The 26,621-nt window shown below is 39.1% G+C and overlaps 1 protein-coding gene across 1 annotated transcript in view; it reads left to right on the top strand.

Moving 5' to 3' along the window:
- The window catches only part of LOC109914174 (DNA (cytosine-5)-methyltransferase 3B-like), a 124,650-nt gene that overhangs the window by 88,856 nt on the left and 9,173 nt on the right, over nt 1-26,621 (top strand). The window contains exons 9-14 of the mRNA XM_048608560.1: nt 717-796; nt 4,888-5,000; nt 14,065-14,248; nt 20,470-20,554; nt 24,448-24,593; nt 24,917-25,007. Coding sequence (XP_048464517.1) covers nt 717-796; nt 4,888-5,000; nt 14,065-14,248; nt 20,470-20,554; nt 24,448-24,593; nt 24,917-25,007 — 699 coding nt within the window. The remainder of the gene's footprint in view (nt 1-716; nt 797-4,887; nt 5,001-14,064; nt 14,249-20,469; nt 20,555-24,447; nt 24,594-24,916; nt 25,008-26,621) is intronic.

The raw sequence follows: 26,621 nt of genomic DNA on the forward strand, positions 1-26,621 counted from the left end.
CAGACTGCTGAGCTCCGAACTCAGTTCTGAGGAAGGGTCATCAGACCTGAAACATTAACTCTGATTTTTTTTCTTCACAAATGCTGCCAGACCAGCTGAGCTTTTCCAGCAACCTCTGTTTTTGTTCCATTCAAATTTCTAGTTTCACAAAAGAAAAATACATTCATTCACATGGTTTGTTTCATACTTGATTGGAAATCAGATTTTAATACTTTCAAAACCAATTTGACAGTTCACTGGATTTACATTGTTGTTGTCTCTTGGTGATATCAGCAAATTTCAAGTAATGAAACTCTGCATCCTGTTTATCTGACTGACATATAGCTGTCAATGGAATGTTAATCATTTGATATGGTTGTGATAAACTTGTTCACTAATGCCTAGTGACTAGTGTGTTTTTGCAGAGTGACTTGTGTCGACGTAAAATTGAGGGTTAAACCAATGTATGATTTTAACGTTCAGTGGAAAGTCAAATTAGGTGAGACTGAAATGAGTAATGATGCTAATCCCATCAGTTTCTCAAAAAGCAGAAAAATTTAAAACAACTTCCTAACTTTTGACAGAATATTGATATCAGCAGGATGATAAAGTTACCTTGGAAACAGTGCCAGCTGCTTATTTTTATATTGAAGGATCCTTGTTAACCTTTAGATATAAGTAATAATAATAGAATGGTTGATGCATTATTCTAATACATGACTTTTTTTTAATATCAGAATTTTGTCTTGCCTGTGGAAGCATAAGAGTCAGCACTTTCCATCCACTGTTTGAAGGCGGTCTGTGTCCTATTTGCAAGGTGAGTATGTATAATCTCTTCAAATACATGAATAGCTACTTTAGTACATAAAGCTTCATAAATGATGATTGTCAAGATTGTGTCAACCACATGGCATAAATCAAGTAAGCTTTCTAAGAAGAAAAAATATATTCCTTTTCTCTTTGTCTGTTCTCCCAGCATCTCTCATGAAAGCAGTAGAAGATGGGAATGTCAAGGGATCAAATTTCATATTGTTCTGTGTTATAGTAGTTAAGCTTAATTCTTTCTTTTGCATTGAATATTCAGAACATGCACATTTTCGATAGGGCCTTTGATTGTGATTCCCCCTTCCCTTCCAATGTCACCAGCTTTTCCCCGAGGATGCTTAGATTAAGTATGGTGTTGCCCAGCTGTACCTGCTGTCTGGGTTGAAATCAGTCACTAACACACACTGAGACCATTATTATTTTACAGATGCAATGAGGTTAATTCTGGTATTCGTTATTCAGAAGCAATCCTGCGGTGTGGACCTGGCCATTTCTTGTTGAAAGCATGTGATTTCAAATCAATTGTGTAAAATTAATGTTTTCAAAAAAGAATAGTGATCCACTGTGATGGATTAGAACTTAGATGCTGAAGAAAAATTCTTCATCCCAATTCACCAATTGAGTGTTATCTGGACATCTAGTTAATATTGTGCTTTGCTCAAATTATACTTTTACCAAAGATTTGCTGAAAGCAGTTTCATGTTAAAGAAATTATCCAATGTAGATAACTTGAGATGTTTACAAGTCAGTGTTTTGTCTGATGTTGTAATCTGTGCACATTGACATCAATTATACCCAGTAGATTCCATTCACCAGTGCTATTATTATCACATCAACACCATTAGTATGCACTGTTTCAAGATCAACATTTTTTTCTCTGTTTAGACTGGTAATAGCCAAAGAATCTTTGATGTCCAAGATTGCATTCAGAAATCTACTATAACTAATAACTTATGTTTGCTAATGCTAATTACATATTTACTTTGAACATTATCACTTGGAGAAATTTATGTTTAGAATAATCTCAAATGTTCTTAAATTGTCTGTACATTATTCTTGGACATAACATTCTTGTTATTCAAACTCAACAGCATAACTGCAGTGATCTAAGTGACAGTAATGATCACTAACGAAAATTTAGCAAACTTTTTCTTCCAATTGATTTTAATGGGATGGTATTTCTGTAAAATAAAATGGAGCAATTACCATACCACAATTTTCTAGGACTTTTGTGTTGTAAAACAGGACATGTGATGTACGTAAAGCAAACATATCCACTGCAATGCTGTAGCAGGCACAAAAGCACAATACTTCAATATTGGAGGCTTATGGTTAAATCATCTGAGATATTTAGTAATTGTATGAGGTTGCCAGAAAGGCTTTCTGATGGAAGGATTTTGTTCTTCCTCCTTTTCTCGCCAGTTTTCATGCCATTACCTTTCTGCTGAGTACTTTTCTGGGCTTTGTTCTGTGGCCCTAGGCACTCACTAAAAGTTAATTTGAGTAGCTATTCATGAATATGAGCCTAGACCGTGAGTGTGCAAGCCTGTCATCCGTTTGGGAAGCTGTAGGAGGTAGAACGTAAGCTTAACCTAATGTTAATATATGTAATTTCAGCAGGGCTTGCAACACAGCAATCAGGACAGGACAGTATACAGTCATCAGTTCCTCCTCTATAACACGGAGATATTGTGGCCAACTTTAGCTCCTTCCCCACCTCTTTGGTTGAAATGGCAGATCAGAAATTGAATCTGGAAATGTTTAGTCAACATATATTGTAGGCCTAGCTGTTCATATGTATTCAATAATTATAATTTTTCTTTTTAAAAAAATTGGTACACTTGAAATAATACATCAGAGTTTGGAAAAAGGATGAGAAATGAATAAATATTGACTTATTCCTTTTTATTAATTGTTAGAAATGTACTCAATTGAAACTGTCTCAAGAACTTTGCATCGAGCCCAATGGTACAGTCAGAAGGCACAAATAGATTGAAATTAAGCCATTTGTTTTCAGTTGTCAAAAATGCCAACTGTTTTATTAGCTTTTATAATTTTACATCTAATTTACTCATCTGAATTGCTTTTTGTAGTAGGTCTGTCCAAATACTGACAAATCAAATACTGTCAAATATTTTAGGAAGTTTAATAGTCTATTCTCTGACTGCAGGCAGCTAATGTTAGTTTGGAACTCAGAATTTTATAATTAACTTACTTCATAAAAATGTTGAATCTTTATGAATAACTAACTAGCTGAGTGCAAATATATCGATTATACATCAATTATGTTCATGTTTGAGCTCCTGTAAACTACAAGTATGAACCAATATCCTTCAGAAGCTGGAAATCTGAAACAAAAGCACAGTGTGCTTTAAATGCACAACAAGTTAGTCAACATTACTAGAGAAACTGATGCATTCATGCTTCAGGTTGGAGGTTTATTTTTGGAATGAGTCAAGTTGCCTGTTTTCTCTATAGATCCTGATCAACCTGCTATGTGTTTCCGTCGATGTTCTGATTTTATTGATATAACTTATTTTTTGGTCTCAATTTGCAGTCAGTGACAGATAGGCAAGTGTTGCGATTAGTAGGTGTTTTGTTAATATCTGGGTGCAAATTAATGCAGCTCAGAGGCCATTGCCAAACAGTTAAGTTCATGAGGACAGTTGCCAGGATGATGTGGAACAAGGGGCTAGTCAGTTTATATGTAGAAAAAAGGGAAGGGGATAGGGTAGGGAGTAAATAAACTGACGTTTTCCCAGCCACCATCAGTTCTGAGGAAGGGTCACCGGACCCGAAATGTTAACTCTGCTTTTTCCTTCACAGATCCTGCCAGCCCTCCTGAGCTTTTCCAGCAACTTTGTTTTTGTTCCTGATGCACAGCAACCTCAGTTCTTTCAGTTTTTATTTAATATTTTTGAATTATTTGGAGCTTAACTTTTTGGGCCACTTCTGTCACACCCATTCCTGTGCTGGCCTATTAAAGGAGCTTACTGCGGTTTCTCTGATGGGTTCCCTAGTAATAGTTGCTGTTGGGCCACAATGTTGTAATTTTATTTGCATTAAAAAAAATGACCTACAAGCTTTGGGCAGTTGTCCTTTCTTACTTCACGGAAAAGTTGTTGTAGCAAGATAACCTCTATTTCACCAATGCCATCTTTAATTAACAGTGTTACTCTCCTCCTTTGCATCACATCTTCTTATACCCTTCAATACTCAATATCCAATCCTCCTCATGCAGCTATGTTTCCATAATAGCTATCACATCACTTGTTTACTTATTTCAATGTGCACTATTGTAATGATTGTAGCAAGGTCAGCCAGGTGCACCTCGTGGACTGAGTTCTGTGATTGGATCAGATTCACAGCCCTAATCAGGCAGCCCTGGTCGACAGGTAAAAACAGGAGTGTCAACTCTGAGAGTTGCCTCTAGGGGATCGGATCAGTGTCAAGGACTCTTCACATTGTAAATAAAGGGTGACTTGGTGATGGGATACCAGCCTCTGTAGAGTTATTTCACTATCAGTTTGTTTACTCTGAACACATTTAGTTTTATCTTTGTGTTATCTTTGTAATCGCACATCTGTACTGTTAGTGTAGACTGATGTTTATTCTGTCTATCCCTTCTTGCCATGCTGTGGCCTTTATTCCGCATATTATTTTCCTTTTCTGCTTTGACTGTACCCCTGCATTTCCTACCTCTGCCCAAACTTGATCCTCCACTCCCATTCTTCAGGTTAAAGCTCATTCTATTTCCCTAGAAATAGGGTTTGCCAGAGCACTGGTTCCAGCATGGTTCAGATATACATGTCCCAACAGAACGATCCCCATTTTCCACAGCACTAATGCTGGTACCACATAAACCAGAAATTGTAATGCAGATTCTCTGAAGCACAGATCATATCATTGATCCCTTTATTCATTAATTAAAAACATTAAATGTGCTTTACAGCAGGTAAATATGTTTTTGAACACATGATTACAGTCGTCAAATTAAAACCCTACAATTAATCCATGAAAATCGTTGCCATTTTGTGTGTGTGTAGTCTTTTGTGAATTAATTGTTTGTTGGTAATGTTGCAGGATATCTACCTGGAGACATCATATATGTATGACGATGATGGCTACCAATCATACTGTACTGTGTGCTGTGGTGGGCGAGAGGTGTTGCTGTGTGGAAATGCAAACTGCTGCAGGTATGGTGGCCACATGAACTTTGAAGCAGTTGTTTATAGAATACGAGTAAAATTTTTTATTTTCTTTAAACTTGGTATTTCTGTGGGTTTGTTAACGTTAGCCACTTTTGTTAGATGGTTCCTACGATTTGGAGTGTACTTTTTTACCACTTAATACCAAGTCAGCTGAGGTCACGAGAAAGATCCCTTTATTCAGAACGTTGCCTATGGAAGATATTTCCTTGTAGCTACATAAATTCAGTAGGCATTCTATCAGCGTTACATAGGTTTCATATCAATTATTGGATTATTTACTTAAGACACATAAACGAATGACATTCAGTTTAATTCGGTGAAAACATTTGTTTTTTTTATGTCAAAGAATGTAGAAAAACAATGTACCAAATTTGGTTTGTCTCTCATTCCTCGGGACAATTCACAAATCCCGAAGTAAAGGGAAAACAACATTTAAACTGCATGAGAGGCAAGTGCTGATTGGTTGACAAATGGGCTCTGGTTACTTAAAACATTACCATGGAGAATGCAGTACTTAATGATAATTGGCAGTTAACTGCCTAGCTTTGTCTAGGTTTTATGCAGACAGTAATTAGTTAAGAAACTGCTTTGAGAAATGAACCAAAGAATAACTGTCATCTATTTTTTTGAATTGAAACAGGTGTAGTGTGTGTACATGTTCTTTCTGTCTGCAAAAGACAGGGTCCTGTGTATTAACATTCCTAGCTACCAGTATGTGCAATTGCTCCACACTGTAAACCCAACTGATAATCCTGTGTAATTCAGCATAATTCTTCACACAGTCAGCATACAAGGGAGTGATTTACAGGTAGGTGTGGAGGAGCATGTCTGTTTTTCCTGCCCCACAATAGGTGTGAAAGAAACTCATGACTGCAGGGTCCAGCAGTCCCTGTATCCCTTTGGTTGGCAGCTTTCCTGAAGCCTGGGAACCCCAGTCAGTGTGAGTTAAATCTGAAGTTGAAGGAAGATCTGAGGCATGCAGTCTCATGGAAGGACTCGACCCCCATCCCACCATCAATCAAACCAGTAGTAATACAGGTCTTCTCTTGTACTGTCTGATTCTATGAATCAATGGACATCTTAAATCTGGTTTGAGAGTTCTAATATTTTAACATCTCACCCAGCCCACATCCAGTTGCTTTTATTGGTTAAAACTCATCTCTGTAAACCATTGGTAAGATGAATTAAGAAATCAAGGCTTTTCATCTTGCACCCATTAGGGCAAAGAGGCAAGAAACAGTCTTGAAAAATAGGACACCAATTTATACAGCATGAGAAGAAGGTACTGATTGATTGGGGAATCATTGACAAGGAACTGCAGCAAGAACAGTTAATTGTCAAGTTTAGCTCTCAGATCAAGCAGGTAGACTCTGATAGGCCCAGGTATTGTCTTGGGAATGCAGCAATGGTTGGCAATCTCTATGACCGCTTTTTGTTTCCATGAATATGCTATAATAACATAGAAATAACATAGAATAACATAGAATCCCTACAGTGTGGGAACAAGCCCTTCGGCCTAACAACACCAACCCTCAAAGCATCCCACCCAGACCCATCCCCCTATAACCCACCTAATCTACACGTCCCTGAACACTATAGGCAATTTAGCATGGCCAATCCATCTAACCTGCACATCTTTGGACTGTGGGAGGAGACCGGACCACCTGGAGTAAACCCACGCAGACACGGGGAGAATGTGTAAACTCCACTCAGACAGTTGCCTGAGGGTGGAATTGAACCTGGGTCTCTGGCGCTGTGAGGCAGCAGTGCTAACCACCGACTCCACACAAAATCTGGTCCTGTATATTAATATATGTAGCTTCTAGCACATGCAAAGAAATCACACTGTAAGCCCAACTGGTGATCTTAAATTAGCTTCTGGTGTAATTCTTAGCACAGTCTGGATTATTTATGAAATGATTTCCAAAAGCAGAATTACATACTGCTTTGAAGCTTGCAAGCCTTGCAGGGCCAGTTGAGCATGATCAGCATGCTGCCAGCTGTGAGTGTTCAGTGTGATATGATGTTTGATATGGTCTGCAGTTGTTGTGATATGTTGTTTACACCCTTAGCATCACAGCAGGACTGAAACTCATGGATCACATTAATCATTTGTGTTGTAGACTGGACAGCAAAATCCTCTTAGTAGAGAAAACCACACTGGGTTACTGCAAAGTAGCAGCATGAGGCATTTAGCTTCATCAGTATTGACATACCATCCGCTTGCAGGGTAGTCTGATGTAAACTGTCCGTTGTTCAGGGTGCAAAGTGGTAGACATATACCCTGTCGGGAGCTTTTGCAATATATGATGATTTAATCAGTGTAGCCATTATCATGACAAATCGCTTTGATCTGCCCTATCTCAGCATTAGAGTGCAAGAGTTTCTACTTCTTGTCTCTTTTTAGCAATGTTTAAGTTTTGTACTACCAAGCAAGTATTCTCCTTTGTATCAGTGAACTACAGCACCTTAAATTTGTGACTTTTCTCACCTTGCCTTAGCTGAAATTGAGCAGGAAAGCTTTGGAAAGTGGATGTGGGGGTTCTTAAGCTTTGAAGACATAGAAACAAAGAAGATAGACTCTGCTGTTCAAGATGACCATGGCTGATCATCCAACTCACTGGTACCCTATTCCTGCTTTCTCCCCAGAATCTTTTATCCCTTTAGCCCTAAGAACTATACCTAGTTCCTTCTTGATAACAATCAATTGTCTTGACACAAAAACAGAAATTGCTGGAGAAACGCAGCAGGACTGACAGAATCTGTGGGGAGAAAGCAGAGTTAACAATTTAAGTCCAGTGACTTCATCAGAACACCTAATAGCTTGGAAAAAGTGGTATTTATGCTGAAGATGGGTGGGGGGAGAGGTGAGAGATAGGTGGAGGTAGCAGTTAGAGAGAGGGAGATATGAAAGGAATAGGCAGACAAGGCGATTTTTGACTGTATGCCAGGACAGAAGAGAAGCTGAAAAAGTGATAGAGAGCTGAGAGCAGGAGAGAATGATTAGACAAACCATGTCTTATGATAATAGGACTCAGTGGGTGAGAATGGGTTGAAAGAAGCCCATTTCTTGAAAGGACCAGGGTATGGAGGTGGGTAAAAAAATGGAAGAATGTAATTAAGCTGTAAAGTTATTGAACACGATGATGATTCCTAGAGGCTGCAAGATCCAAAAGCAGAAAATGAGACCGTGTTCTTCCAGCTTACACTGAGGCTCACTGGAGCATTGCAACATGGTGGTGTGTTGAAGTGGTAGACAACTGGAAGCTTGAGATTATTTTTACTGATGGATCATAGGTGTTTTTACAAAGTGGTCACTCAGTCTCTGCGATGTAGAAGAAACCACTTTGTGAGCAGTGAATACAATAGATGATTGAAGTGCAGATAAATTGCTGCTTCAACTGTCTGGGGCCTTGCATAGTGAGCAGGGAGCAAGTAAATGGGCAGGTGTTGCCCATTCTGTGATTGCATCGGAAGGTGCTGTGGGGATGTCAGGAGATATTGGGAGTGGAGGAGGTGTGGACGATGGTGGTCTGGAGGGAATGGTTCCTGCAGAAGGCTGACAAGGGAGGGGAATATATATCTGATGGTGACATCCTGCTGGACGTGACAGAAATAACAGCTTACGATCTATTGGATGTGGAGGCTGTTGGGTGGTAAGTGAGGACCAGGGGAATCTATTGTTGACCTCTCTGCTCAACACTCCTCTCCCCTATTTTCATTATAACTACCATTCTTTTCCTAGCTACTACATGCTCTGATGAAGTGACCATAAGATATAGGGGCAGAATTAGGCCATTTGGCCCATGATGCCTACTCTGCTACTTGATCAAGGCTGATATGTTTCTCAAACCTATTCTCCTGCCTTCTCCCCATTACCTTTGATCTACTTACTAATCAAGAACCTATCTATGTCCATCTTAAAGACACTCAATGACTTGGCCTACACAACTATCTGTGGAAATGAGTCCCACAGATTCACCACTTTGGCTGAAGAAAATTCCCCTTATCTCAGTTTTAAAGGATCATCCCTTGCTCTGAGGCTGTGCCCTCAGGTCCTAGTTTCTCTACTAGAGGAAACATCATCTCCATATCCACTCTGTCCAGGCCTCTCATTATTCAGCTACGCTTCAATTCGATCCCTCCTCATTCTTCTGAACTATTGAGCACAGACCCAGAATCCTCAACCATTCCTCATATGACAAGGTCTTCATCCCTGGGATCATTCTTGTGAACCTCCTTTGGACCCCCTCCAAGGCCACTACATCCTTCTTTAGATAAGGGACCCAAACTGTTCATAATATTCTAATTATGGTCTGACTAGAGCTTTATACAGCCTCAGCAGTGCGTCCCTGCTCTTGTATTCTAGCCCTCTCAAAATGAAAGTTAACTTACATGTGTGGCCTTAGCTGTCAACTGAACCTGCATGTTAACCTCAAGAGAATCATGAGCTAGGACTCCTAAGTCACTTTGTGCTTCAGATTTCCGAGGCCTTTCCCACTTAGAAAATAAACTACGCCTCTATTCTTCGTACTAAAGTCTATAACCTCACACTTTCCCACACTGTATTCCATCTGCCACTTCTTTGTGCACTCTTCAACCTGTCCAAGTCCTTGCAGCCTTCCTGCTTCATCAACATTACCTGTCCCTCCACCTATTTTTGTGTCTTTTGCAAACTTAGCAATGATGCCCTCAGTTCCTTCTTCCAGATTGTTAATGTATCAAGTGAATAGTTGTTGACCCACACTAACTCATGAGGAATTTAACTAATCGCTAGCTGCTATCCTGAAAAGGGTACTGTTTATCCCCACTATATGCTTTCTGCCAGTCAGCCAATCCTCTATCCATGGCCGTACTTTGCCTCTAACACCATGGGCTCTTATTTAGCAACACCTTTTCACCGGACTTAAAACATTAACTCTGCTTTCTTCCCACAGATGCTCAGAACTGCTGAGTTTCTCCAGTAATTTCTGTTTTTGTTTTATATCTGCAGCATCCGCAGTTCCTCATTTTATTTAAATGTTTTGCCCTCAACTACTTTCTGTGGCAGAAAATTCCACGGTTTCACCACTCTGTGGGTGAAGCAATTTCTCCTCATCTCAGTCCTAAAAGGCCTATTTTGTATCCTTAAACTGTAATCCTTGGTTTAAGACTCCCTAGTCATTGGGAACAGCATTCCTGCATTTACCCTGTCTACTCCTGTTCGAACTTATAGGTGTCTAAGAGACCTCCTCTCATTTCTTTGGAACTCCAGTGAATATATTCCTAACTGATCCAGTTTGTCTTCGTATGTAAGTCCTGTCATCCCAGGAATGGACTACCAACTCAACTTAGAAGAGACAAGTTTTCTGCTCCTGCCAGGACTACTGATCAATTCATCCCCACCCTCTTCCTGCATGTGGGGATTGGGAATGACGGGAAACAATTTCCAATCTGTTTTTGAGCAGTCAAACTTTGCAGAAACTGAAATCACTATTGAGATGGAATTTTATTCCTTGAAAGCAAGTTGGTTTGGATTGGTTTAATGTGTCAAAAATCTGATCCTCACACTTAACCCACTTCGGGTTTAAATAACATAGGATGGAGTGAGCAATCATTTTGCTCCGAGAAGGAGGGTTGATGTTTTAAATGTTATCAGGCTGTAAGCCTCAATGCAATTCAATATTTTGGGAAACACAATTGTCCACTTTTAATTCAAACATCAAGGTCTCCTGACAGCCACTGTTCTGATGGATCAAGTCAGTGAAAATCCTGCCTTTAGTGTTTTGCCTGGAATAGCCTAATGCCCTTCGCCAAGTCATTTATATGACATTTCAGCAAGATGATATAATTAACCCCTTTCATTTGTGTCTATGTTAAAAAATGTTCAAAGTAAATTTCATAATTTATTTTCTGTCAGCATTTGATTCATTTCCTAACTTTTGTCAAATTACACTGTTGCGCTCAAAGAGGCCGACTGGTTTAAAAAATGAAAGAATGGCCCTCGCTACCACAAGTGTCATACCAAGATGAATGAAGATTGTCAGGAACATATTGGAAAGGGCTTGCTTATGTTAGAAGATTCCAATTACTCGTGGGGAGCTGTGAAGATGTAAAGTGATTAGTACTCAGGACATTTGGCTGGGAGCTGAGTGTGTTCAGCCACTCGTCTGCAGTCAGATTTAATCCTGTTTATACACAGTGGTCAGAACAAAATCCTTGCCTTGGGACTCTTTCAGAGTTTATCTGTTTTTTTTTATTTTTGCCCCCATAACTCTTCTCTTCCAACAATGTTAAGGAATAAGGTATATTTATAAAATTGATGAGTGTCCATTGTAATTAATCATTAGCACAACTGGAAGGATTTATTGAACAAAGAGGAATAAATATATTCCAAGAAACTTAAACATTTAATGAAGCACCTGCATTTTTCATAAACTAAGATTGTGATTCAACTGGCGTCCATGAGCTTCCCTTGGTCCTTACTTTTAATAATGTAAAAGTGTGGTCAGCTGGTGATGTCTGTTTCCAGTGATCCAAGCTAAACAAATAATGACTTAAAAACAATTTCAATTCTATAGTCAGCGTTTATTCTGTCAGGTAAAACCCTTCCACTCTGCCAAATCTACCCTTTCAGCTCCTCCATTTCTGTATTCCATGGAATAAAGGGACTATTTTATGCCCAAACGGTTTCTTATAATTTGGTATTTTTCTTAAGATGGTGCATGCTTGTTTTCCTTTTTGTAAAATTTGTAGATATACTCTTAAATAGAGGCAATGAATGTTCAGCTGCAAGCTCTGTAGTTGATATGATTCCAACATAGGGTAACTATTTTCAAAAGTCAAAATTGACCATCTGTCAGTATTTCTGAATTGCATATTAAGGGAATATGAACTTGTGAATGGGCCCCACACCAGTGTTTAACTAATCTGTTTATTTCCAGCCCCATTACTGAGAGTTTTTACCTAGAGCTTTAGAACTGAACCACCTGTTTGCTGCACAACCTCCACTTTCGGTGAGCTCATAGCTGCAAACTGCCAACTCCAAGTCCCGGAGAATGGCCTGTTCAGATACCATAAGTGTTCCTGGAATGGAAGGCTGGCTGAGGGGTCTCTCTTGGACCAGCTGACAATCATCTGAGGCTGTCTTCTCAGTGTGCATTCCAGTTATTTTATTATTTTGCTGCTGTCATGTTCCCATTGACATATTTTAAAGGTTGTCAAAAAACATAAATGCTGAAAACTGGGACATTTGAATGATTTTGAGGAAATTGTTGGGACAATAAGGTATTTAATGAGAATCCAGGACAACAGGGTATTTAATGAGAATCCAGATGTATCCTGGCAAAATATGGATGTCTGGTTACCATATTCTTGCATCATTTGTTTTGGGGGAAGATCTGCATTTTGTATCACTCAGGCACTTCACAAGCCCATGGAAGATTGTTCCCTGGCATTAAGGACCCCAACTATAAACGTTCTACCTGCCGGCCAGTCAGGGACTGGTAGCTCTTCTATGCTCAGCAATGTCACCAGGAAGGCAGTGGTTTCTGTATGTAACTACACCTTACTGAGGCCTTGGATCGAGGGGAGACTCTGGCACAGGAGAGTGATGGTGGGCAGGGGGATTACTGGCAGGAAGGTTGTGGGGGTAGAAGGGTAGCTCATTATCTCCCCCACCACGGTTCCAATACCAGGTTCTTCAATCAGGCACTGAATGCCTTTGAATGATTCCTTCTGTGCACCTGTTGATATTGGTCATAATTGGCAGTGGAGTGGGCAGCCATCCACAGGCTTTTCTAACACAGTCTTAATTGGGTTGGAGGCAGGCAAGTAGCAGGGTCACCACTTTCATTCTGTCATCTGCATAAATGCCCCTCTTCTCCCGCCCCGCCACCAAATTTACCTGAAGTGAGGGCACAGGATTCTGACCTTGGAATACTTCACTTTATTAAAGATGCTATGGAAATTCACATTGTTCTACCTTCACCTTTTCTTACTCTTTGTTGTGTATTTCCATTCTATACCTTCAGAGACTTTTTGTCTTTCTACATATGAAGAACATGCTTGACTCCTTTTTGGCATCACCATTCAATTGATTTTCTCTCAGTGCTATATATTCCCATAAACATTGTCCAAAACCTCACCCAGTTTGGGTAGAAATGTATACAGTAACATTGTATGACTCATCTTTTAGGTCTGGCTCTCACTTAGGGAAGTGACTCACCTTGACTTGTCCAGCTATGACTCTAAATTGTTCTTTGCAGATCACTTCATAATGCCTTCTGTTTGTTTTTCATGTCAATAGAATTGATTTGTTGAGGGACCAGTACTCCTGATATGGAAATACCAAACTGACTAATTTGCTTTGCCATGACTCATAAAGAGAAGGTTCTGTATGAGAGTGTTCTCACATCCTATATCACTGCCTGTTAAGAACTTTACCATTTTCGGGGCATATTCCAAGACCATTCATCTACTGTGAGAAATATTTGTGGATTATATACAAGGCATTTTCACTTACGGATTCTTCAAAAACTAAATTAAATGCCCTAGGTGGGGAAAAATGTCCTTAATAAAATGTTTTTATATAGTTTTGTGCCAGATACCACAAGCTACCAAGTGTTAATTACATTCACATCCCATCACAAGTCATCTTTTTAATGGAATAATTTTGAATTGTATGAAGAGAATTTCTTAATTGAAGTTTCTGACAGTGTCCAACCAGTACTTGACAGTACACTTTGTGAGACATTTCTGTTTTTTTTTTGGACCTCATGTTTCGCTTGGCAAGAAGCTAGCTTGATCAAGCATCCCTACTGTCCATTGGTCAATATACTGGAAGACGTTCTTGAGCACTTCAAGAAAACTCCCAAGTATTCCAGCCCAAAAATCATTCATGGGAAACCTTGAGTTAAGTTCATTTTTTTCCCACTTAGTATTTAATGATATATAGCTGCACATGTCAGGTAAAACCAGGTATAATTATTTCAGGATTTTAAAGCATAATCCTATTGTCAAGATGTGAAGTTAGTAGGAATCATTCCAGTAATGCTGTATTTGCCTGTAGATGCTTCTGTGTGGACTGCATAGATATCCTTGTGGGGCCAGGTGCATCCGAAGAAGCTAAGGTGCAAGACCCTTGGAGATGTTACATGTGTCTTCCGAATGAAAGCTATGGAGTACTGAGAAGGCGCAGAGACTGGACCATGAAACTCCAAGAGTTTTTTGCCAGTGACAATGGTCAAGAGTATGTAAGTCGTACAGCTTTTTGATTAATTTGTGGGATGTGGTATTTATTACGCATTTTCTTGTCCTCGAGAATTGCCTTCTTGAACTGCTGTTGTCATGTGGCAGAAGGTATTCCTGTAGTTTTGCTGGTGAAGAAGTTCCTGGATTTTGACCCAGTGATGATGAAAGAAAGGTCATGTATTTCCAAGTAAGCAGGCATGCATCAAGGAGGGATGTTTGAAGATATTGGTGTTTTCATGTATTTGTTGTCTTTGACCTTATAGATGCGACATGCTGCAGATATTGTGAACTGGTGGTGGAGGGAGTGAACACTTAGGGTAACAGTTGAACTGCCAATCAAGCAAGCCGTTCTGTAAAGGATAGTGTAGAGTTTCTTGACTACTGATGGGGTGTACTTCAGACAAACAGGAGAGTATCAAACTCCTGATCTGTGATTTGTAAATGGTAAAATGCTTTGGCAAATCAGGATGTGAGTCATACTGCAGAATAAGTGGCCTCTGGTGCTTTTATCTTTGTAACTGGGTCCAGTTAAGTTTCTGGTCAATATTAATCCCTCAGAATTTTAATTGTTGGGGAGTCGGCAGTGGCTATGCTGGCCAGTATCAAGAGGAGGTGATTAGGTTCTCTTGTTTGAAGTGGTCATTGCCTTGCACTGAGGTAGTGTGAATGCTACTTGCCATTTATCACTCCAAGCCTGAATGTTGTCCAGTTGTTGCTTGATCATGGACTGCTTCTTTATCTGACGAGGTGTAAATGAAACTCAATACTTGTACAATCAACAATGAATAACTCCACATTTGGCTTGATGATGGAGGAAAGGTCACTGGTAAAGCAGATGAAGATGGTTCTGCCTAGGACACTGAGCTGAGGCCCTTCTTCAGTAATGTCCTGATACTGAGATCATCGATTTTTAACAACCACAATCATCTTCCTTTCTATTAGACACGATTCCCAGCAGTGTAAACCAACAACCATCCCTCCATCCCCATCATCCAATTCCCATCAATTTCCCTTTTACTAAAGCTCAGTGAAATTATGTCTTGATATCAAACAAAGATCAAGGAGAAACTTGTGAGTTTTGAAAGATGAATTTACTTGTATAGATTTGTTAGATGGTTATAATTTTTATTTGTATAAGCATATTGTAAAATGTGTTAATAACTTTACAAATTTCATTGTAATATTTCATATGGAATAGTTATCCATTTTTCACATTACAGTAAAAAAAATTAATTTGTTGTATAAACATCTAACATGCTAATAGCAAATTGTTTTATTCCATTTAAAAGATAGTTTAAACAGGTTCTGCCTCTATTAAAATAATTGAGGAATTTAATACCAATTGTTACGTAGGACAAGTAGTTTTCTACAGTGCAGGTAATTTACGTCGCACAAATGGAATTCGACTCAGAAAAATGTGAAGTGATTAATTTTGGAAGGTCAAATTTGAATGCAGAATGCAGGGTTAATGGTAGGATTCTTGGCAGTGTGGAGGAACGGAGGGATCTTGGGGTCCACGTCCATAGATCCCTCAAAGTTGCCACCCAAGTTGATAGGGTGGTTAAGAAGGCGTATGTTGTGTTGGCTTTTATTGGCAGGGGAATCGAGTTTAAGAGCCGCGAGGTTGTGCTGCAGCTCTATAAAACCCTGGTTAGACCACACTTGGAATATTGTTTTCAGTTCTGGTCACCTCATTATAGGAAGGATGTGGAAGCTTTAGAGAGGGTGCAGAAGAGATTTACCATCATGCTGCCTAGACTGGAGTGTAGGTCTTATGAGGAAAGGTTGAGGGAGCTAGGGCTTTTCTCATTGGAGCAAAGAAAGATGAGAGATGACTTGATAGACGTGTACAAGATGATGAGAGGCATAGATAGAGTGGATAGCAAGAGATTTTTTCCCAGGTGGAAATGACTATTACGAAGGGACATAATTTTAAGGTGATTGGAGGAAGGTATAGGGGAGATGTCAGAGGTAGGTTCTTTACACAAAGAGTGGTAGGTGCATGGAATGCACTGCCAGCGGTGGTAGTGGAGTCAGATACATTAGGGACATTTAAGCGACTCTTGGATAGACACATGGATGATAGTTAAATGTAAAGTATGCAGGGTAGTTAGATCTTAGAGTAGGATAATATGTTGGCACAACATCGTGGGCCGAAGGACCTGTACTGTTCTATGTTCCATGTTCCACGTTCTTAAATGCTAACCTCTTTTAGTAGGTAGTAATTGACAGACCTGAAGAACAGCCAGGAGACCCTAGTTCAAGTCCCACCTACACCAGATGTGTGTAATCACATCTCTGAGCAGGTTGATTAGAAAATATTAAAACAAAAATGTGCTTCGAACAAGAGTTCTTGTGTTGCAGTGATAATGTTCCTACCTCTGGGCCAGGAGACTTACCAAAATATGCTATTTATCTGTTAAACTCCATTTACCAATTATTTACCCATTCTATATTATTCATATTCTCTTGTAATTTGTTGCAGTTCTCTTTAGAATTGATAGTTCTCCCAATTCTGTGCCATCTGCAAAATTAGAAATTGTGTTCTCATTCAAAAGTTTAAATTGTAGTGTAAATTGTGGTCTAAAGTGGTTTCAGTACTGATGTCTATAGAACACTATTTCCCACCTTCTGTCATTCTGCACAAACACCCTCCTGTTCTCCTCTTTATACCTTGAAGAGAGAACAATTCACCCTGCCCCTTGGTGCCGACACCACATTCTTTGAAATTATGCTTTAGTTTTATTATGGCGCAACTTATTGCAGGCGATTTGAAAATCTGGATAAGTTGCAACTAATGCTTTAGTATTGTCTATTCTTTATTATAGACTCATAGAGCTGTATAGCATGGAAACAGACCCTTCGGTCCAACTTGTCCATGCTGACTAGATATCCTATATTAATCTAGTCCCACTTGCCAGCTTTTGGCCCATGTCCCTCTAAACCCATCCTGTGCTAATACCCATCCAGATGCCTTTTAAATGTTGTAATTGTACCAGCCTCCACCACTTCCTCTGGCAACTCATTCCATACACCCACCACCCTCTGCGTGAAAAGGCTGCCCCTCACCTTAAACCTATGCCCTCTAGTTTTGGACTCCCCCAGCCTGGGGAAAAGAGCTTGGCTATTCACCTTACCTATGCCTCTCATGATTTTATAAACTTCAATAAGGTCACCCCTCAGTCTCTGGATTATCTCCTGAAAACATTCCATAAGTTTGGTCAAGCACTTTTTTCTTTTTGAAATCTGTGTGAACTGTTATTATTTTCTTATTTTTAGATGTTCATCCATTCTCCTCATTTCAAAGGATTCCTTGACTTTTACTCTGATGCTAAAGCTGACTGGTTAATTATTTTCTGGGCATATTCTGTCCCCCTTCTTAAATATGGGGATTATATTTAACAACCTACTAGTCCTCTGGCACTGCACCTTTTTCTAACAAAATAAAAATTAATAGTAATGCATCTGCATTAACCTAGATTCTCTTAAAATATGGGGATGCTCCCATTTCAAGCAGAAGTTTTGTCTTGTTGAGTTTGTTCAACCTATTTTTTAATTTAAATGCACTTATTTCATTTGAGATTTCATCATTGAATGCCATGTCCACCAATTCTATCATCTTTGTAAATACTGAGGCAAAATATTTAATATTTCCGCCACTTTTCTATCATTAACTTATCGTATTTATCCCTCTGGCATAATCCCATCAAAGACATTTTTTTAATTGAAGTGCCTGTAAAATATTTTACTAATTTGTTTTATGTTCCTTGATAAATTACTTTCATATTTCCTCTTTGCCTTCTTCCTTATTGCTTCATATTGTCTCTTATTCTGTACTCATTTGCTAACCATATACTTAATAAAGGCCTTTTTCCTAAACTTTGTTGTTCTTTTCTTGCTCTACCTAAACTTGATGTTATTTTTTTCCTTTTTATTTAACAGAATATATTTTTCCTACGCTCTGAACACTATTTAAATGTTTTCCATTGTTAGGCTACGTTGCTAGGCAGCTACATCGATAAACATCTTAATGGCCCAAATTCTATTCCTAGCTCCTCAAACTCAGCTCTCCTTTTACGTGTCAATGTGGTTTTCATTACATGTATGTCCTTCTCTACCATTGCCTTCAAAGTGCATTATGTTATGGTAGCTATCATCTAGCTGTTCCCCTACTTTTACTTGAATTTTCTGCCCTGGTTCAAGTCCATTTCCAGGTCCATTGTTGGCACTTTTTTTTTGTACTTGAGTTAAAAAGGAGATCCGCACACAATGTACAGAAGGATGTGAAAACTAGGAGCTGGAGTGGGCCATTTGGCCCCTCAAACCTGCCCTTCCATAAAACAAGATCATAGCTGATCCACCCCAGGCCTTCACTCCTCTTTCATGCCAGCTCAGCACAGCCATTAGCTCCCAGAATTCAAAATCTATCTACCTCCTCTTTAAATACTTCTAGTGATTTAGCCTCCACAACTCTCTGGGCTAGAGAATATCACATGTTTACTATCTCTGAGAGAAGAAATTCCTTCGCATCTTACTCTTAAATGAGTGTCTGCCTATTTTGTAACTATGAATGATGATGATTTATTGTCACTTGCACTCTACAATGAAGAACACAGTAAAATACAGTGAAAACTTTTATCTGTCACCACTATCCGGCACCATTTTGAAAAATTTAAGAGTAAAATGATACAGTTGAAAGAGAGTCCATCTTTGTTCCTCCGCCATGAGCCCTGAGCCAGCTGACCAATGGCATGTCGCCAATCCTCTTCCATCTGTGCCAGACTCTCCACATCAGAATTGCCACTCTTCAGGCACCATCTCACCCTCGCTGGGCCCACCTTGCCAATGGGTTGACTGTCACCCAGTTCACAATTCCCTCCTACTGGAAACATCTTCTCAATATCTACGCTATCAACCACCTCAGAATCTTGTATATTTGAATAAGCTTACCCCTCATTCTTCTAATTCTAATGAAGAAAGACTTAATCTGTTTACTCGTTTTTGATAAGTTAACCCCTTCAACTCAGGAATCAGCCGAGTGAGTCTCTTTCAACCTGCCTCCAATGCAAGTAAATACTTTCTTAAATGCAGGGACCAAAACTGTACACATCATTCAAAATGTGGCCTCACCAACACCCTGTACAGTTGTAACAAGCTTGCTGCTTTTTAACTCCGACTCCCTGACACTGAAAGCGAAAGTTTCTATTTGCGATGCAGAGTGGCACCGACAGCGTGGGTTCAATCCCTGCACTGGCTGAGTTTACCATGAAGAACTCTCCTTCTCAACCTCTCTCTTCGCCTAAGGTATGGTGAGCCTCAGGTTAAACTCACTAATGAGAAAGCAACCTGTGGTCCTCTGGGAATATGGAAACTTTATCTTTTGCCCTAAAAAAATTCCAAATCCTCTGTCTGTCACTAGGTTTTGTCACTTTGTAAGCCTTAGTTTTTGATTGAAAACTCTTTTTAACCACTTTTGTTAACCATCAGTGGTTCATCCTTCTCATTGGGTCTTCCTCTTTGACCAGAATTTTTTTTTTGCTGAAATGTCTGTCACTGCTTGTCCACTCATTTTCCTCTTAGTTTATTTTCCCAGTCAGCTTTAGACAACTCTTTCTTCATATCTCTGTAGTTCCCTTATTTAGGTGGTTTGAAATTAAAATTGCTGTCCTTCAAATTGAATCTGAAGTTCTACGATGTTGTGATCGCTATCCCTTACATGATCCTTAAGTATAAGATCTCGTTTTTGTCCTACCTTATTATGTATTACGTGATTTAAATAACATGTTCTGGGGTATGTCAGCAATGTAGTTCTCTAAGAAGCAATCCCTAATGCACCCTAGAAATTCCCCTTCCACATCATCCTCGCCCATCTAATTTGTCCAGTTAATATGCAGATTAAAATCAATTGTTGCACTTTTCTTACCTGCTTCCATTTTTTCCTGATTTATACATTGTAGAAACTCCCTTTCATTATATCCTTTACTCAACACTTCCGAGTATCAGGTTGAAGTATTCAGGGTGGTTAAAATTCCCCAGCTATTTTATTCATTTTTTTTTAATCTTTACATTTCCTGCTCCACCTCCATTCTGTTATTAGATAAATTAAACATGATCATGTGATTGCATTAGATTTTAGTTTCTAAAACATTAATTTTATTTAGAATTAGTCTGTGTATCCACACAACTATAATTAACAATTTTCAGTTGTTCTTTTTTATTCCAGGACCCACCTAAAATTTACCCAGCAGTACCAGCTGAGCACAGAAGGCCAATCAAAGTTCTGTCACTCTTTGATGGGATAGCGACAGGTAAAGTATCAAGAATATTATTACATTGCAATATACTTCTGTCATTTTCTATGTACATTGATTTTGCAGTGAACCACTGCAAATTATTTCTTAATTGTTCCAGTTGAGGAGAGGATGGGCAGAAACCTTGGGGAGATGCAAAAAAGCAGAATTTTCATGCAAGTTACTTCAACCCTGGTGATCATCTCCTAAGTGAGGTGGTAATCATTAATATTTAAAAGTTAGATTGATGTTCACACCTCATAATGATAGCTACTCTAAATACAGAGGGCCCAAAGTTGTAAAGCACATCTTTTAAACAGTAAGCATAATAAAAGTTAACTGAGTTCTAGGAAGTAATCTTATATCTGCAAATTAAGATTCCAGTGAAAGCTATACGCCTGTTTTTGGATGAGCAGCTCCTATCAGGAAGGTAAGTAGCGGTGACCAGTTTTTGGTTTCCATAGCACTGGAGCATGGCAGTGAGGAAAGGGAAGCAAGCAGAGAGAGGCCTATTGGAGCATGAAGACACTTGGATGGAAGAGTTTGCTAGATACATTCTCACCTTCCCCTCAGGCAGCTACACTGAAAGATGTAGTTGAGATAGTAGAGCCTGTGGTCCTGGGGCAGGGTGCGTGTTAGAGAGAGATTCTGTGCTTGAGAGAAAATCCATGCATGAGAGAGAATGCATGCAAGTGAGTGAGAGTCTGTGCGAGAACGTGAGAGGAAGAGTGCCTGAGTGTGTGTATTCAGAGTGAGTGAGTCTGTAGATGGTGCCATTGAGTGTTTCACAGCTTGCTGAAAACATCACAAGACGCTCTGAGCTGACTTGGTTTGCATTGTCGCTTAACAGGCTTTTCATGTAAATTAATTCATTGGAAAACATGGGTGATTTACTGGTAGATGGTACAAAATAATGTTTGGTTGGGTTTAAGAGCACTTCCCAATATTTTAAAAAAAAGGAAAAATATATCCACGTTGCTAGTAAAGTGATGCAGCAGGAGTGTGCTAAGCCGATAATCCAGAGCTTGGTGTTTCAAAACCATCCCACACTATTTATAAAGGGCTCTTGTTGCAGAGTGGTAGTCTCCCTACCTCTGAACCAGACAGCTTGGGTTCAGGTCCCGTCTGTTCTAGTAATACCATCTCTGAACAGGTTGTTTAGAAAGCATCCCATGTCCATATTGCTATCATTCCTTTCATTCCATGACCTATCACTTTCCTCACAAACTGTTGTGTGGTACTGTGTCCAGCTATACCATATCACGAGCCTTGCTTTCACCAATCCTCTGTGTAATCTCTCAAAAATCTCCAGGATGTTAGGTATAAACTTTTTTCCTTTAACATGCCCATGTTGACTCTCCTGAATTAATCCACATTTTACCAAGTGCCTAGTAAATCTATCTGAAATAATTGTTTCCAGAAGGTTCTCCCCAGTGAGATTAAACTGAGTGGTCCGTAACTGCTGGGCATGTCTATACTACCTTTTATGAACAAGGATTTAGTGATTGCAGTTCTCCAGCCCCCTGACACCACTCGTGAACGTAGGGAAGACTGAAAACCTATTGCCGGTGTGTGTGTAAATGAATGAGTGAGCCTTTGTGTGTCTGAGAGTTCATGTGTGAGCCTGTCTGTGATCCTTCCCTGGGAATCGTGACTTGGGCCTAGTCTGTCTCTGTCCAGCTCTATTTCTTAAATGAAAAGGCAAAAGAATGTTTTACTGGTTAGCTCTGCCACTTGCCAATTTATTGTGGTAATCTTTGTTAATTATGCATTTTTATTGTTAGTTTATTGCTTTGAATTTTCTTTTGTTCAAGCAAATTGTGTTTCCTTCATACCTCAACTTTTATTTTGAAATTCATGTTTAATGTTGGTGCTGATCCAGATCCTTCAGAAATTTGCTCATTGACTGAAAAAGAATTGAAATGTGACCCATCATGCAAAAAGGCTGGACAGCCCTGCCGTAAACCAATTGACTTGTATTCAACAGTAGGACCTGATCCATCATTAAGCCATTGTCTTGGATTTAATCTCTAGTATCTAACATTCTTTAGATTTAAGTAACTGGTTGAAACAGTGGTGGATTTTTACCTTTTATTTAAATTAAATACAGTTGAATTCTAGAACCAAGCAATCAATCAGCAATCAAATCTTCACCAATGTTTTTCTCCATCTGAAGAAATTAATGTAACTTGGTCCTACTCTTCCTTGCTCTCTTTTCATTCTGGATTCCAACAGAACTTCTGATCCTAATTAGATCATTCCCAAATCCTCTGTACTGTGATTATCTTGAAACAGTTTCCCTTGCTTTGTCTTGGAAATTTTCTCTTGATCATCACATCTGCAGACAATAGTTACTTTTATCCTTTCAGCTTTTAGTCTCAATTATCCATCAGCATTTTTAGCCTTGCTATCTGTTTTGATATCAATTGAGCTGTCATGTTTATTTCATTACTAAAGCTGTCTACAAGATGTTTGAAGGTTAATTTTAACATTTGGCATAGATAATAAACTGACTTTGACGCTGTGCATGTAAAGGGTAGCTCACCCACAATGTAGGTTTCTTACTGGCATTGAAGGTGAAAACTGACCCTTTGGTCTTTGTTTCAATGACAAAGACATTTCATGCTCTTTCAATAGCTGATAGCTTCCTGAAGCCTTGCTCTATCTTCGGCATGGACAATGCTTCTGTATCTTAGAAGTCTTTTCTAACAGCTCTGTCACAAAATCCATTCAAGATACAAGAAAATTCTTCTATGTAGATAGAAAGTTTTTTTTCACTTCCAGTTTCTACTGCCTCTCCCTATCACATTCATTCTTCAGCATCTTTTTGTTACCAGTACTACTGTGGACATGGTCCTCTGAATTTTCTTCTCTTTCTTTATAAGCTCCTAATTCTATCCTGTACATTTCTCCACGTATTGTAAATGAGGATTAAAGTACTGCTCCCTTGTTTTCATCACCTCAAATCTTTTGACTTTCTCACCTCTAACCTTCCTCAATTCTCCTTCCTTACTCTGTGATTACTGTTTCCCTTACTGCTCACTTTTACTCTTCTCCTTCCTTACTCTGTGATTACTGTTTCCCTTACTGCTCATTTTTACTCTTCGCAGCTTTGCATAACTTTGATCCTACGTGTTGATGTTCATTTTTTAAATTCTGACATGTATATCCTTATGTTGGGAGGAAAGAATAATTGTGCTCTTGCTGCCATTCATTTTGTCTATCAGTATTTTGACTTCTTTCTGCTTTTAGGTTATTCTCACAATGTACATTACTCCTAGACTGAAGAGGAATACACACTGTATGTTTCTACATGTGCTCATCGGTCAGAAAGCAAGAAGAGTCTAGGAACATTGGTTTCTAATTTTTCTTCTTTCCAAAATTCTCGGCTGTTACCAAATGAACCAAAGATAAGAAACTCTGTACCTGAACCACCTCCATAAAGATCCATTTCATCCACCAAAATAACACCACGACAGCAGTGTATTAATCAACAGATGTACAACTCATCAGAGCCTCTTCAATAGCACCTCACAAAAATATATGACTTCTGCCTCCTAAAAAGACAGGTTAGCTGGGACGTAGGAACATCACCAAGCTTCTCACTAAGTTATTCACTCCTAACCTTGGTATACACCATTGATGCTTCTCCATCATTGAATCAAGGAACCTGAACTAGATTTCTATCAGCAGTATCAGAATATCACACAATGACTGCAGCATTTCAAGATTCAAGATCATTTTCTCCAGCAGCTTGGAATAAGTGCTGGTCTTGCCAATGATACCCATATCTTAAGAATGCATTTCCTATCCTTCTGTTGTGCCAACATATTAAAATATCCAATAAATTACCTTTCTTAGTAGTCCTAGCCTTACACTCAATTAATTAGTGTTTCTCTTGTTTTCTGCAGGCTATTTAGTTTTAAGGGATCTGGGATTTAAAGTAGAGAGATATGTTGCCTCTGAGATATGTGAAGACTCGATTGCAGTAGGAACTGTCCGGCATGAAGGAAAAATCACGTACGTGCATGACGTCAGGAACATCAGCAGGCAAAACGTAAGAGAAACACATATAATTGGGACATCAGGAGACAGAATAGTAAAGCTGATAATACAGTTGTGGCAAAGTCAGAATGGTTTATCTGTTGGGGTACCTTTTGATATTTGTACAAAAATTTCATGTGTAATATCATGTGGAGGGGTGGAGGAGGGGAACGGTCACAGCACAAACTATAACTGCATACAGTAAGGCCTGTAATGGTGAAATGTGGCAGTAAATAATAAATTATTCTGCATTTACCATTTCCATATTTTAAGAAGAAAGTTAAAGTTAATGTGACAGGTATCTTATATGGAATCGACTGTGCCTTTTCATTTCAGATTCTTGAGTGGGGCCCGTTTGATTTGGTGATTGGAGGAAGCCCATGCAATGATCTTTCTATTGTAAACCCTGCAAGAAAGGGTTTATATGGTAGGAATTATTTATTTGTTTTCAAGTAAGGCCAAACCAACACATTTATGATTCTTAAAGTCCTACCTATCAAAGTTTTGATGGCATTTATTTTGTGTTTATCCCTTATTTCTTTCATCCCTCCCTACAAATGTTAGCTCCATTCATTTACACAATCCTTCATCTTCCCAAGAATTGGAGTTGTCCACTTCATGTCATGAATATCTTCATTGGTTCCATGGTGGCCAGACATCACAGTTGAACCTGCCAAGTTTGAAAATGAATCTCTGTTAAGAAAGGAGTTTGATTTCAGATCTCCAAGTTAGGTCCAATGTTCTGCTGTCATAGCTTTTACCAGATGATTTTTGTTTTTGTTTTCTTTATTTCTGCACATTAACTACTGTTGTCTGACTGCTGACTAGGTCACTGTATGTTTATTCACCAATATATGTATTTCTAATGTGCTGACCATTTCTCACCTCCATCCAATTGATTGCTGTGAAACATAACATCCAGCAACCTGTCTTGTACAGATAGGAGGAAATATAGTAATGCAGTGGAGTGGACATGGAGCAATGAATAAAATACAAAGAAAGTTGTGAGATGCAAGATGAAAGCATAAAAATAATGTGAAAGTTTTTATAAATGTGTTCAGCAAAAGAGTGGCTTAGCATAATGTAAATCCACTAAATTAAATTTAAGCGATACAATGATGTATAATCAGGAATGGCAAACTTTTTAAATATTTTGGGCCAGACTTTCTTAGAGTCAGGTTCATGAAATCATAGAATCCCCTACAGTGCTGAAAAGAACCATTCGGCCCATCAGATGTGCAAAGAGCATGCAATCCAGACCCAACCCACACCCTAGCCCTATAACCCCACATTTCCCATGGCTAATCCAACCTAGCTTTATATCCCTGGACACTAAGAGGCAATTTAGCATGGCCAATCCACCTAAACTGTGCATCTTTGGACTGTGGGAGGAAAGCAGAATAGCAAAAACACACACAGACACAGGGAGAACATGAAAACTCCACACAGACAGTCACCCAAGGCTGGAATTGCACCCAGATCCCTGGCGCTGTGAGGCAGCAGTGCTAATGACAGTGGCACAGTCATGCCCAGGGTTGATGCTGGACAACTTTTAAAATGGGTGGTGTGACCCATAAGCAGGTGTTTTGCCTTCAGTTTTGTCAGGCGAAGGGGTTGTATTGTTGTTTTATTTTGAAATAGTACTCTATGTATAGTATTTACTTAAAGCTGCCATACAGGATAACAGCGGTGGATGGAGCTGTAAGGAAGAAACAGGAGAAAAGATGGCAGTGACTGTGCTAATAAAAACAGCAATTATTATATTCTGGTTTGTCGCTAACTGTTTCCAAGTCTTAAGATCCTCAAACTCACCCAAGAACCTTACAGAAATAGGTTGAGAATCTCACAGGCAGGAAACTCAAACTCAACAGGGCCATTCACCACACCACACTCTTAGAATTAACAGAGAGATTACAGAATACAAAAATATCCATGGAGTATGTGCAGATGGGGCTGGTGACATCAGCTGGTCATGACAGGCTTCAGGATTTGTGAGCACATGCTTTGCTTATGTCACCATGTTCCACACATAGTGACGTCA

This window comes from Rhincodon typus, chromosome 19, assembly GCF_021869965.1.
Source record: "Rhincodon typus isolate 14 chromosome 19, sRhiTyp1.1, whole genome shotgun sequence".
NCBI lineage: Eukaryota > Metazoa > Chordata > Chondrichthyes > Orectolobiformes > Rhincodontidae > Rhincodon > Rhincodon typus.